The sequence below is a fragment of the Rhipicephalus microplus genome, chromosome 1, assembly GCF_043290135.1.
Source record: "Rhipicephalus microplus isolate Deutch F79 chromosome 1, USDA_Rmic, whole genome shotgun sequence".
Classification (NCBI taxonomy): domain Eukaryota; kingdom Metazoa; phylum Arthropoda; class Arachnida; order Ixodida; family Ixodidae; genus Rhipicephalus; species Rhipicephalus microplus.
The window spans coordinates 116,478,550-116,493,545 of NC_134700.1; the positions used below are offsets into that span (position 1 = coordinate 116,478,550).

General features: G+C 50.1%; 1 protein-coding gene across 1 annotated transcript in view; it reads left to right on the forward strand.

Annotated features, from left to right (window-relative positions):
- Positions 1–14,996, forward strand: part of LOC119178436 (uncharacterized) — a 131,273-nt gene that overhangs the window by 101,388 nt on the left and 14,889 nt on the right. Inside the window, exon 4 of the mRNA XM_037429638.2 lies at positions 473–587. Coding sequence (XP_037285535.2) covers positions 473–587 — 115 coding nt within the window. The remainder of the gene's footprint in view (positions 1–472; positions 588–14,996) is intronic.

A 14,996-nucleotide genomic window follows, 5' to 3' on the forward strand; every position in this document is an offset into this window, starting at 1 on the left:
TAGGTGACAAAGCTACTGTTCTGGTGTGGTCCTGTTTATTACAACATGCGATGCATTGGAGGAGGTTATCAATTTGGACATTATATGAACCATCACTGCGTTGGTGACGTCGCGGTGATAGAGAAAACCTATCTAGCGTATCAGTGTAGCAGCTATTCGCTATAAAAAAAAGCTCACACAAGATACATTATCTTATAGGATGAGATACTATGGTAAGATTGAATGAGCTTGAACGATACTGACAAGAGGGAAAACAAGAGGGGAAATTTTTAACGCAGATAACTACTAAACAACCGTACACGTGGCACCCTCCTCCTCCCAGAACACATTGCGGTGATCTATGTTTTGCAAAAACCACTATCCAGCCTTCCGCCTACCCACATTCACTGTATTACTCTGTGTACATCACTTCTGCCTTTATTATAGTATACTACTTCAGCCTGTTTACTTTTTTTCTCTCTTTTTTTCGCAGCGCTCCTGAACGCCCACGAGTGCTGGGACATTCTAGGCTTGACCAGCTGCATCGAGGGACTCCTATTGACGACTGAGAGCTACGACGTCTCGGAGCAGACAGATCGAGATTTGAAGTACGGCTGTTTTCTTGTTTTTTATCTTCTAGATGACTTGATAACCAAAATAACGTTGAAGTTTGTAGAGCTAAGTCTGCTACAGAATTTGCACTTTTTTATTGTTAAAAAATGAGCTGCTGTAGTCTCAGTGTATCAGCACATCCTAGGAGTGACGCTATTGCATTTTGTCAATCGTTCATAACCAACGTTTTAGGGGCGAAACTCTTTATAGCAGCCCCCGTTCGTCCCTCGTAGCCGTTGTAGTATGCAACAAGTATAACATTTTGGCCTCCAAGGTGGTGCTGGTGAGAGATTTCTTCTGTGTGTTGTTGAACAACGAAAAATAGTGCTCAATGTACGTGCCAATGGCTGCTAATGGAGAATGAGAAACAGGAGCATTTGGAGTTTAGTTCACGCACACGCAGTGATCCCCTTTAGCAACCATTGGCATGTACATTGAGCACTATCTGACAAGAAAGGGTTGCTACGTTATACTCGCTGGGTGTAACCTCCTTAGTTTTACAAAGGTTTAGTGACCGTTGAGCCACAGTGCCATGAATACAATGAACTAGTATATACCATGAATTGACTCGAAGTGGTTAAAGGTGGGAAGTAGATACTAAGCGCAAGCCGTAAGAAAGTAAAAGCCGAATTCTCATGTCTCTCATTTCCCATTAGCAGCCATTGGCATGTAAATTGAGCACTATCTGACTGGAAAAGGCTGCTACGTTATACTCGCTGGGCGTAACCTCCTTGGTTTTAGAAAGGTTTAGCGATCGTTGGGCCGCAGTGCCATGAACACAGTCAACTAGTATATACCAAGAACTCGAGGTGGTTAAAGGTGAAAAGTAGACCCGAAGCGCAAGCCGTAAGAAAGTGTGCGTTTGCCACCTCTCATTTAGTCCTTGGAATGTCTGCTGGATGGCGGTGCTTATATATGGGGAATATATGATGAAAAGATGCGAGATGGTGGTACTTGGAGTGTTGAATAGATGGACGAACAGACACACAGACAGATGCATGGATGGACGCATGAACGGACGCAGGGGCGGATGCATGGACGAACGAAAGGACGGACACACGAACAAACGCACGCACGGACGGGCGGATGGACGCATGGATGGTGACACAGACGGACGCATGGACGGATGGAAGCAAGAACGAATGGACGTACGAATGATTCGCCCCACTCTCCATCATTCACTCCGTGGATATGCTGCCAATTTTTTGTTCGCTGTCTGAATAACCTGAAAACTCAAAAAGTGCTATAGTGCACTAAAGGAGAAAAAACTTTAGAATAGCAGCAGCATTAATGTACAGAAAATGAAGTCAAATGGGACCAAGCCACTTGTGGTGCTGCGATCGGTAGCCTGTAATGTGTCATCGTTTAGGAGTTGCGTGCGGCTCCACTGAAGTGGTGCACCGGTAGACTTCCCACTCGCTTTCCACTCAGATGGCCAGAACTCGCACCGAGATGTAAGTGGTTGGTTCTGTTTAATGCCATTTGCTGCAGCTCTATCGCTTTTCCGTTGTTTCTTAAATCTAACTTTCCTTGCGACGTATAGCTGCAAAGGTTCACTATAGGTGAAATCTCGTTTCGATTCTCGTATTCGCTAAAGTCTCGAAGGACATACTTTGACATTTTGCTAAATGCCATGCGATGGCACTGCAAAAAAAATGGCATTCTAGAGTCACTTTATATGCTCCCGACGGAAGCAGAGTTGCGCAGAGGTTCGCCATCTTACCTGGTCAGCAACCATAGTTACGCCACGAAGCCGCGCCCTATTTTTTCGGGCGACATGCTTAAGCCTGTCGTCGATCGCCACTCGACGTGCCTGGTGTGTCAACGACCCGCGAAGAAAGAAGAAACACCTGCTTGCGGGACTGTATCACGGGAGTTCGAAAGCATTTTTTCGTCTCCTTAGCAGCGCAAAGGCGTAGTGTAGTCCCTAATAACATGCACCACCACTACATGCGCTGGAAGAGGGCAGAGCAATGAACGAGGAGGCTGCACCGCATGTTGGCTTATTCCTCGGTGAGTTACAATGGTGGCAGCGCTGTAGTCGCATGGTACAGAAAATCCCAGGAGCGTCTGCATTAGGGGCGCGCGCACCGTAGCCAGCGGAAGCGTGTGATTCCTCGTTCTCAATGCGTTCAATGCATTTCTGAGCTTTATTCAGTGTTTGCACAACTGCTACGTGTCCTGGTGCACGAGTGAATATGCAGGAACACCAAAACTGCGTCGAGACATTCACTGTTTCAAGGACCTGCGACCAAAAAAATTATACAATAGAAATTTGCACGGATCAGCCTAGCTTCTCTCTAAAGCAGCGCTACATTACAAGTAGCTTCTTCCAAACTACAACGAGAGGAGAAGTATCCAATCCGCCATTAAATCACGCGGTTGTTTTGTTGGCTGTATCTACGATATCCGGAGCACAGTTCCTCATATGAGTCCACATGTACTCGATCGTCTCAATGGAAATTCGAGTATAAGTAACGTTCTCACAACATTTCTACTCGTGACGACTCAATTTTATTATGCCAGTTTTGCAGAAGATAATAAGAATGCTTTCAGAAACGCTTGTGTTGTTTTAACCACGTGCTTCAGTGCTTACTGCGCTTCTTTTTTGCATGCACCAAGTGCTGATAATATCAGGAGGCAGCTAGAGAGCCTAGCTGAAGGAACGCGGGTACCTCCGAGTCATGAACTCTATGCGAAAGTGGTCATCCTAAACATACTAAAGAGTGCCAGTTGTACATATAGCCCGTCAGTTAATCTGCGTAAATACACTGTAACCAATTTTCATTTTGTATCGACAGCATAAATAGTGCTGTTTTTCAAATGCCATTGTAAGCCTGGAAGTTTTTGACTATGTTTTGCATTATAAGTGTAGTTCTTTTAATGAGTGTCAAAAGTGTAGGCAGACAGCGGCGTGTTTCGTTTTCAAAATTTTACCTTGTATATGTACACAGAAAACACACACACACGCACACACACACACACACACACATATATATATATATATATATATATATATATATATATATATATATATATATATATATATATTGCCACCATTGATGCCATTGATGAACGAGCCACTGTGGCTCATACGCGTTTTTGGGAACGAAGAAGAAGAGAACATCTTCGTTGCTCTGGTTCAAGTGAACTCCTGGCTGCCGGTCTTGTTTTGTTCGTGACATTACTGGTGGAGACGCTGGGTACGTGTACTTCGGCTGTGTCGGCCATCGTGGAGACAGCTACATCTCCCATAGCAAGAATCAGCTGCCGCCTGCGAGGATTACCCCCTGAATTTGGTCCCTTGGCATCGACACCCAGAAAGATGGCAACTGCGATGACAAGCCAGGCGGTCCAAACCAGCGATGGCCATGATTCTCTTCTCGCCCATGTTTTTCACGTGCCACAGACACCAAAGCCGTTCCATGGAGACATGTTCGAGGACGTTGATGACTGGCTAGATCACTTTGATCGGGTTGCCAGTATCAACGAATGGGACGATGTTCGCAAGCTGCGCCGAGTTTATTTCTACTTGGAGGATTCTGCGAAGACGTGGTACGAGAACCACGAGGGCTCCTTTGCAACATGGCAAGAGTTTAGCCGACAGCTCCGTGACGCCTATTGCAACACCGAAAGGAAGGAGAGGGCCGAACAAGCCATATCCAGCAGAAACCAACGGCCGAACGAACGTGTATCCATGTTTGTCGAGGACATGCTTCGACTCTTCAAGCGCGCGGACCCTGCCATGCCTGAGGAAAAGAAGGTGCGCCATTTGATGCGCGGAGTAAAAGAACAGCTTTTCGCTGGGCTCGTGCGAAATCCACCGACGACAGTCGCCCAGTTCATCAGTGAGGCAGCTACGATGGAACGTACGCTGCAGCAGCGGTCGTCTCAATACGAACGCCAGATCCCGGCCGCCACATGCGCTATCGGCTCTGACAGCGAGAGACAGACCCTCGCAGACTTCATTCGGAGTATCGTTCGGGACGAATTGCGACAGCTGCAGGCAGTGGGATCCCGTCCACCTGTGTCAGCTCTCGCAGATGTAATCAGACAAGAAGTCCGGCAGGCCGTCACACCCCTAGCCCCAATCGCACCGCCGATTTCCGAGGCCCCAGTCCTGACATACGCAGCGGCATTGCTATCCCCTGCGCCACCGGCTACAGATACTGCTATGCGGCCAAGGTACCAGGCTATGCAGCCATTTCACGACACTGCTTCAAGCCCACCTCTCGGCTCAAGGTTTTTTGAGCCCACCCACCTATTCGCCGTCTATCTCAAGACAAAGTGGTAGCAAGGCAAGCATGTGGCGCACCTCGGATAACCGTCCGCTCTGCTATCACTGTGGCGAAGCGGGTCACGTATACCGGAACTGTCAATACCGGCAACTAGGTCTCCGCGGCTTCCACCCTGATGCTCGATGCCCGTGCTACGGTGAGCGCCCCCGCGAAATTGAAGCCTATCTCACGGGCCAACGTACTCCTTCGACTATTCGGCACCACCAGTCGAGATCACCATCGCCTCGCCGGTCTACGTCACCCAGTTTGCCCTCATCGTCTTCCGCTCCTTTCAGGAACCGGTCACCAAGTCCCCGCAGGGGAAACTAGGAACGGCGACTTCTGGGGGTGAAGTCGCGGCCCGGCGAACTGTAAAAGACCCTCCTTCGACGCAACGACCAGACGAGGGCGATTCCGGTTTTGCAGTGTTCTCCGACAGCAAAAAGATTGTTTCTGCCGAAATTGCCGTCTTCGTCGACAATCATGCTGTTAACGCCCTCGTCGACACCAGTGCCGACTATTCCGTAATGAGCGCAACACTGGCATCTGAACTGAGGAAGGTTACCACGCCTTGGGAAGGACCTCAGTTGCGCACGGCAGGTGGCCATCTGGTGACGCCTACTGGTATGTGCACGGCACGCATTCGAATACGTACGTCAACATTTGCGGGCTCTTTCCTCGTATTGCGCGTGTGCTCCCGGCCAGTCATTCTAGGAATGGACTTCCTTCGTGAATACGGCGCCGTTATCGACCTCCGTGAATTACTTGTGTCGTTCGAGGATCCTTTTTGCGCTGCAAATGACACTACGCAATTCCGGAAAAGAGCGCTCCGTGTTACCGACGATTCTTTGACTCTCCCACCTCGAAGCAGCCTCTTTGTCAAAGTAGAATTGGGACAGGACCTGTCTGACGCGGTAATTGCAGAGGCCAATTTGTCTCTCCTTATTTCACAAGAAATCTGTGTTGCCCGAGGAATCATTCAGCCTAGCAATAGGCATGCTCACCTGCTGGTCACAAACTTCAGCGACGAATATCGCCACCTAACGAGACACACTGCCATTGCATATTGTGAAGAACTTGCCGATGCCGATGGTCCATCTACGTTAGCTTCATTTTCATCGAATGGACACCCTGACGAGGCCTTCGTGAACACTCTCGACGTAAACGAGAGACTACCTTCGGCTCAACGAGAAAGCCTTTTGCGTATACTCGGCTCATTTCAAGACTGCGTTGCCACTACGTCAAAGGTTAAACAGACACCACTTGCTCAACATCGTATCATCACGGAACCTACTGAGAGACCCATCCGACAACATGCCTATAGGGTGTCGCAAAAAGAGCAAGATGCTATACGTGACCAAGTCCAGCAGATGCTTCAGGACGACGTCATTCAGCCATCGACCAGTCCCTGGGCTTCGCCAGTTGTGCTAGTAAAGAAGAAGGATGGTACGTTGCGTTTTTGCGTTGATTACCGTAAACTGAACAAGGTCACCAAAAAGGACGTTTATCCTCTACCCCGGATAGATGACTCGTTGGACCGTATACGCAACGCTAAATATTTTTCCTCCATGGATTTGCGTAGCGGCTACTGGCAGATCACAGTGGACGAGCGCGACCGCGAAAAGACGGCGTTTATTACTCCCGACGGTCTGTACGAGTTTAAAGTGTTGCCTTTCGGTCTATGCTCAGCGCCAGCTACTTTTCAAAGAATGATGGATACGGTTCTCACGGGGCTCAAATGGCAGTCATGTCTTGTTTACCTTGATGACGTCGTGGTCTTTGCAGACACGTTTGAACAACACGTCGAACGCCTTCGTGCAGTTCTTCAGGCAATTCGAACAGCGGGGTTGTCTCTCAAACCCGACAAATGTCATTTTGGATACGAAGAACTGAAGTTCCTTGGTCACGTTGTGAGCCATGCTGGCATCCGCCCAGATCCCGAGAAAACCCGCGCCGTTGCCACCTTTCCCGTGCCCACAAATAAGCGCGACCTACGCCGATTTCTGGGGCTCTGTGCGTATTACAGGCGCTTTGTCAAAAACTTCTCGAAGATTACTGAACCCCTCAACAAGCTTACAAAAGACGGTGTCTCGTTTGTTTGGGGTCCCGATCAGTGCCATGCGTTCGACACCCTCCGAAACCTCCTCCGGGCTCCGCCTGTACTTGGTCATTTTGACGAAAGCGCTGACACGGAATTACACACTGACGCCAGCAACGTTGGACTAGGAGCGGTATTAGTTCAGTGGCAAAATGGCGTCGAGCGCGTGATCGCTTATGTGAGCAGAACGTTATCCCCAGCGGAGAAAAACTATTCTGCAACCGAAAAGGAATGCCTCGCTGTTGTCTGGGCCATAACAAAGTTCCGCCCATACTTGTATGGCCGCCCATTCAGGGTAGTTAGTGACCACCATTCCCTTTGTTGGCTTGCGAATCTTGCGAAGCTTGCGAACGATGGAGCCTTCGGCTACAAGATTTCGATGTCACCATCGTCCACAAATCTGGGCGGAAACACACCGACGCCGACTGTCTCTCACGTGCACTGGTCGAAAATGCCAACACTGACCTTGAAGACGACGACACTTTTCTTTCTGCCGTATCAGCGACCAGCTTAGCTGAGCAACAGCGTCACGACTCGGAGCTCATCCCGCTCATTGACTACCTGGAAGGACGCAATTCTCACCTTCCTCGAAGCTTTGCGCGCTCACTATCTTCCTTTTGTTTCCGTGATAGAGTGCTTTATAAAAAGAACTTTCATTCTACATAAGCTATGTATCTGCTTGTTGTGCCAACTACGCTTCGTGGTGACATTTTACGTGCATGTCACGATGAGCCATCATCCGGACACCTCGGCTATACGCGCACGCTGCAACGGATTCAACGCTCCTACTACTGGCCACGTCTCGCGAAGACCGTGAAGCACTACGTTCGCACATGTCGCGACTGTCAGCGACGTAAGATTCCACCTTTACGACCAGCGGGACTACTGCACCCAATTGGCCCACCAAAGGCGCCCTTTTATCAGATTGGCATGGACTTGCTGGGGTCATTCCCCACGTCTTCGTCTGGAAACCGGTGGATTGTCGTCGCTACAGACTACTTAACACGCTACTGTGAAACCAAGGCACTTCCAAAAGCCACCGCAGCAGATGTCGCCCAATTTTTTGTTAACAGCATCGTCTTACGTCACGGTGCTCCAGCTGTCGTCATAACTGATCGTGGGACAGCTTTCACCGCAGAGATGCTGCAGGAAGTCTTGCGATTAAGTGGCACGGAACATCGTAAAACAACGGCTTACCACCCGCAAACAAAGGGGCTGACTGAACGACTCAATAAGACAATTGCAGACATGCTGTCAATGTATGTGGACATCGATCACAAGAACTGGGACACCATACTTCCCTACGTAACTTTTGCTTGTAACACTGCTGTTCAAGAAAGTACCGGTTTCACACCTTTTCGCTTAGTCCACGGTCGCGACGTCACGACGATGCTCGACGCCATGCTCCTGCCCGACAACTTAGGAATATACCACACGGGTGCCGCCAAATTCGCACAGTTCGCAGAAGAGGCCCGTCAACTTGCTCGTCACCGTATTCAACGTCACCAAACCGCAGACGCGCGCCGCTACAATCTTCGCCACCGTGAAGTTATTTTTAAGCCAGATGATGAAGTCTGGGTGTGGACCCCTATCCGACAGCGTGGACGTTTCGAAAAGCTTCTTCGCCGCTACTTCGGCCCTTACAAGGTTGTGCGACGTCTCAGCGACGTCACTTACGAGGTTCTACCACAAGGCAATTCGAGACGTTCCCGTTTCACCCCGCAAACTGAAGTCATTCACGTTTCACGTCTCAAGCCATACTTTTCGCGCTGTGAATCGCCAGTGAGTGACTGACTTTATTGGTAACTGCGCGTCTTTCTTTTTGTTTCATCTTTTCCTTACATTTTTCCTATTTTTCTTATTTCTCATTTAACTTTTGTCCCCACAACCAACTACGTTATCCGCCTTACGCCATTCATTTTGCTCGCATGCTAATTTTCATCTAATTTTCTTTTCTTTTTTTGCCTTCATGTACAGCATCGAGACGATGCTTCTTGGGAGAGGGGGTAATGCCACCATTGATGAACGAGCCACTGTGGCTCATACGCGTTTTTGGGAACGAAGAAGAAGAGAACATCTTCGTTGCTCTGGTTCAAGTGAACTTCTGGCTGCAGGTCTAGTTTTGTTCGTGACAATATATATATATATATATATATATATATATATATATATATATATATATATATATATATATATATATATATATATTGGGAGTAATGATTCAATGGGCCAGTTAGTCTTCTTGAAGGTATGGGACATGGCACAACGGGAGCGTTGTCAACAAGGATATATGTATTTATTTTCCAACAGTTTCGGGAGAGGTCCTCCCTTCATCAGGGGATGAGCTAACTCATCCCCTGATGAAGGGAGGACCTCTCCCGAAACTGTTGGAAAATAAATATATTTATCCTTGTTGACAACGCTCCCGTTGTGCCATATCCCATACCTGTATATATATATATATATCGAAATTACAGCTAACGAGCCAGAAAACGCAAAACGTTCTTTTATAGATTCCAGGTGAACGGCAAGCGCTTGCTGCAGTGAGGCCTGTGCACCACCTTCTCTGCAGTGCATGGTAAAAGTTGCATATTTTCACGGGGTCGTGGCGTGGCTGTAGGCAGGAGACTGTATTGTCAGAGATCAAACTGTTCATTTGAGCGAACCTGTGCCCGGTAAACGGAACGTCGGGTTACAGTAGCAGACTTGAACTGATAGTGGCGAGCGAAGCGTCAGCCATCGATCAACAACTGCCAAGCGGCGAAGCGTGTCGGCATTTATACAATTGGCATCGAATTTTCTAGTGTTATCACTAGCGGCGACGTAGGTTTCAAAATAATCTGTATTGCTCACGAAGGGGGCGTAATCTTAATAAAATGATCTACTGCAGTCCCGAAGCTTCTTTAACAATGCATGTGCGGTTTGCGCTGAGAGTTACGGGCGGTGTACTGGGGTGATAACAAAACTTGTGGAAGAGACGTGGTATTGCCCCCCTCTGAAAAAGACATCGTCCCGATGCTTTAGCAGAAGATGAAAGTAAAATAATATTGCAAGAAATAACAAAGAATAAATTACAATGCTCAAATAACAAAAACAACAGCAAAATTCACTCTTTCAGTTCACTAGCGTGCATGAAACAGCTTGAGGTGCGCCACATGAACGACTTCAGGTCACGATCGGCACCGTTGATAGTTTCTGATGCCATCGGGGACAATTTCGTAGTCTAGTGGGCCGAGACGTCGTACCACCCTGTATGGTCCGAAATACCGTCGCAGAAGTTTTTCATTGAGTCCACGTTGGCGTAACGGCGTCTATACTCAAACACGTTCACCGGGCTGGTATTCCACGAAGCGTCGCCGAAGATTGTAATGGCAGCTGTCCGTCGTCTGCTGATTTGTGATGCGCAGGCGGGCGAGTTGACGAGCTTCCTCAGTGCGCTGAAGATAGGTGGTGACGTCGAGGTTTTCTTCGTCAGAGACGTTGGGGAGCATTGCGTCGAGCGTTATTGCCGAGTTCCTTCCGTAGACCAACTTGTACAGCGGCATCTGCGTCATCTCCTGCATGGCCGTGTTGTATGCGATGGACACATACGAAATGATGGCATCCCACGACCTGTGTTTGACGTCGACATACATGGCCAGCATGTCGGCGATTGTCTTGTTTAGCCACTCAGTGAGACCATTTGTCGGTGGGTGGTAGGCAGTGGAGCGGTGGTGCCTTATCTGGCTATGTCTCAAGATCATTTCAGTCAAATCAGCAGTAAAGGCCGTATCTCTATCATTGATGAGAACCTCTGGAGTGTCACAACGAAGGACGAACAGCAGTGCAATGAAGAACTTGGCAGCCTCTTCGGCACTACCTTTGGGGAGAGCCTTTGCTTCTACGTAGCGGGTGAGGTAGTAAGTAGCTACGACGATCCATTTGTTTCCGTAATTGGACATCGGAAACGGCCCCAGTAGGTGCATCCCGACTTGTTAGAACGGTCGACGAGATTGTTCGATCGGCTAGAGGAAGTCTGCAGGCCTTGTTGGCGGTGTCTGGCGACACTGGCAGTCTCGGCAGGTTTTCACATAGTGGGTTACGTTGGTCGTAAGGCGGGTCCAGTAGTACTTTTTTTGTATTCACGCCACCGTACGGGAAAACCCAAGGTGTCCAGCCGTCGAGTCATCATGCAGAGCATTCAGAATTTCTGGACATAACACCGAATGTACTACTATAAGGTATATGGCCCGATAAAATGAGAAGTTTTTCTTGACGAGGATGTCATTGTTCAATAAACAACGATGATAGTCCTCGCTTGAATGCTTTTGAAATGGTGGCAGCTTTACACTAATTATATCACAAGGCCCTTGATTTTAGGGTCACTCTGTCGTTTGACAAAGTCATCGAAGCTTGAGGTTCCTAAGAAGTATTCGGTGTCGGCGTCATTCTGCAGCGGTGGGTCAACGGGGGCACAGGACAGACAATGAGTGTCAGAGTGCTTTCGTCCGTACTTGTAAACGATGGTAACGTTGAACGCCTGAACTTAGACTCCACCGAGCAAGTTGACCTGAAAGTTTCTTCAGGTTGGCTTGTGAACAGAAGGCGTGGTGCTTCCTTGATGTATGCCCCCGTCAAGCCGTGTACCCCGCACCTCCACCAGATGTCACGGGGTTATGACGTAGCTAAAGGCAGGATACTGAGTTGTCAGATCAAACTGTTTATATGGGTTATCGTGTGCCCGGTAAACGGAAAGTCGGGGTAAGAGACTTGCTCTGATAGCGTCGAATGGAGCGTTGGCTGTCGATCAACAGATGACAAGCGGTTAAGCGTGTCGCCAGTTATACACTTGCCTTCGAATAATCTAGCATTATCGCTTGCGGTGACGTAGGTTCCAGAATAATCTGTATTGCTCATCAAGTGGGCGGAATCTTAAGAAAATGATCTACTGCAGTCCCGAATCTTCTCGTACAGTGCATGTGCGGTTTGTGCTGACAATTACGTACCGTGTAACAAAGTGATAACAAATCTCATGACAGAGACGTGGCAATATACAGGAACTCTGCTGCTTTCTGATTGATTTGTGGGGTTTAACGTCCCAAAACCACCATGCTATTATGAGAGACGCCGTAGTGGAGGGCTCCAGAAATTTTGACCTCCTGGGGTTCTTTAACGTGCACCCAAATCTGAGCACACGGGCCTACAACATTTCCGCCTCCATCGGAAATGCAGCTGCCGCAGCCGGGATTTGAACCCGCGACCTGCGGGTCAGCAGCCGAGTACCTTAGCCACTCGACTGTAGCGAGAGAAAGAAGACGGGACGGCGGCCAAAGTTGTCGTGTCGTTCTCTCGCCACTTTATTCCACACCTGATGCGGAGCCGCGGTGGCTGTCTACGTCCGACACACCAAGTTCGCTAGCTCGTTCTAATCCTCGCGCCGCTCGAGCTAGCATCAGCTGCGCGAGAGGCGCGGCGCGGTGATTGAGAAATGATGATGGTGATGATGGCACCACAGGGCACCCCCCGTACGCTTTGCGTGATTTGAAGGCATATGAAAAAAAAGAAAGAGAGCGGCAAATGATATATACATGAATGACAATCCATAAAGTGTTCATTTGGCAAGTCCAGGTTGTGAACGTTTATGGGCCATAGGTAAGCAGAGTGTCTCCAATGGGCGACTCTGGGAGAAGGGCAAGGGACGAAGAAGGAAGTGCTGGGTCGCTGTGGTCGCCGACAAGCGGGTCTCACAATGACCTGGTCAGACAGGCCGAGAGTGGACCGTGTGTCGCGATGTCATGCTGCTAACGTCGGCAGAGGGTCGGCAGTGTGGGTTTTGACGTTGGGGTCGACGCAACACAGACCTCAAAGTCGAGCGACGTCTGACGTGCCGGTATAAATAGACGTCCAGACGCACGCAGGAACGTGTCCTAACAATGCCGCCAAGTGTACGGTGGGTAGTCGGGTACACGACTAGTGGTGGGACATTGCGTCGGATAGGCCGAGTAGGCGCTTGCGCCATCTTGAGGGCTGTGACTGCAACTCGTGGCTGCGTAGCAGGGCGGCTCAAAAGTTGCCGCAATGTGTGACGCCAAGCACGTTGTCGTCGCCGACGTAGGGTAATGGGTGGTAGACACTTATGAGGTATGAGCGTCGTCGCGGTTGTGACACACGAGCTGGCGTTGTGGACACACGTCTGGTTGTTGCCGTCCGGAGGCAAAGTCTCCGGGGAATGGTGGTGGTGGAACCCAGTCAGCGTGGGCTCGCCCGGAGTATTGGACGGGACACCTGTGCTCGTGTAGTCTGCGCACGAGGGTGTGCATGCAGGTCTGCATAATTGATGGCTGCCTTTAGCCAACACCTTCTAGATTGCTCCACCGCAGGCGTGGTATGCCTGGTGAGCCCTGTCTGAAGCGGACCGGGCGCATCGTCCTCAAGCGCGTCAGTCATAGTCGCAGCGTCTTGGAAGCTTGGCCGTGGTTGATGGCTGGTGGCTTTAACTTCAGCTGCGGAAAACTGCGAGACGATGATGGTCGTTGCTGGCAGGACGTACAGAGCATTGAGGCTGGTCGACAGTCGCCTTCGGACATCGGGGATGGTGAAGGTTCCGCAACCGGGAGGTGTATAGCGGGTGTGACAATGCCCACAGTCGTGGTAGCCACCAGGGCGTTCGGTGATGTTGCCGTCGTACAACCTGACGTGTCAGCCGTGTTGTGAGCCATGGAGGTCGGCCGAGACGAGCCGGTGGTAAGCATGCCTGCAGCGTCGTCGGCCGAGGACAATGAAAACACAAACCTCGTGGCTGACTGGTTACATTCAGCCCAAATGTCGAGAACCTTAGCGGATGGGCAGTCGGGCGCAGGACACGCGTCGCTAGTGGCCAGACGAGAGGTTAAAAAGGTTAAGTCTCGTTTATCGGAGGTTGTTGAAGGCGAAAGCTTCGATGTCGGGAAGTCAATAACGGGCGAAAGGTCACCTGTGCCAGGCTCCAAGGCGGGCGGCAAGGTGGTCGTCATGGAGTCTGGTGGGGCTATGGTGTTGCGTGCCGTCGCTTTCGTAGAAAACGTGCAGGTAGCAAGCGTGCCACAATACCATCGGCCGAGGACTTCGAAAAAAACGCACTTCGTGGTGGACAGGTTGTCGGCAGCAGGAACGCCTTCAGAACCTCGTCGGATCTGTGACCGCGTGCGAGAATCACTGCGCTAGTGGCCGGACCAAACGTGGAGGGAGACGTTGTCGGGGAAGTTAGGTTGCAGTAGATGAGAGCTTCGGGCCGGAGGGTCCAGCACGCTGCGACGCAGGGAAAACCTGAAAGTCGCGGGTTCCCGGCAGCGGGTGGTAGGTGAGGCCAAAGCTGGCAAGCACCGCAGAGCAGAGGTCATCGTAAAGCTGCTGGCTGGAGGTTGAAGTGGCAGAAAGATAACGCAACTCTACCGGAAGGGCGTCATGAAGAATGGCATGCATCAGCGGCTGGTCCGTGACGCCATTCAACGCAAGAACGGCATCAAGCTGCATGAACCATACCTTGGGGTAGGTCGATTGGAACGGCGGCACTGGCGGGCAGAATTGCGGACATGGCAGCGGGCCGCTCGGCGAAGGGCGTGTTCTCCGGGTCACCAATGTAGCGAGAGAAAGAAGACGGGACGGCGGCCAACGTGGTCGTGTCGTTCTCTCGCCACTTTGTTCCACACCTGAAGCAGAAACGCGCTGGCTGTCCACGTCCGACACACCAAGTTCGCTAGCTCGTTTTAAACCTCGCGCCGCTCGAGCTAGCATCAGCTGCGCGAGAGGCGCGGCACGGTGATTGAGAAATGATGATGGTGATGATGGCACTACAAGACCACTCTGCTGCTTTCTAAAGCCCCTTGATCTGGAAAGTAGCAATTATCTCCTCCATGCACGTATTTCCTTCCTCAATTCTCGGATTTCTGCCCTTCCCTGGTCGGCGTGGTGCGCACGGTACGTAGATCCTACCAGCGGTTCGCTGAAGCTGCATTCACAATGTTTTCAAACAATCATTGTGATGAAAGTCAGCTTCCTATAGAGCATCGCAA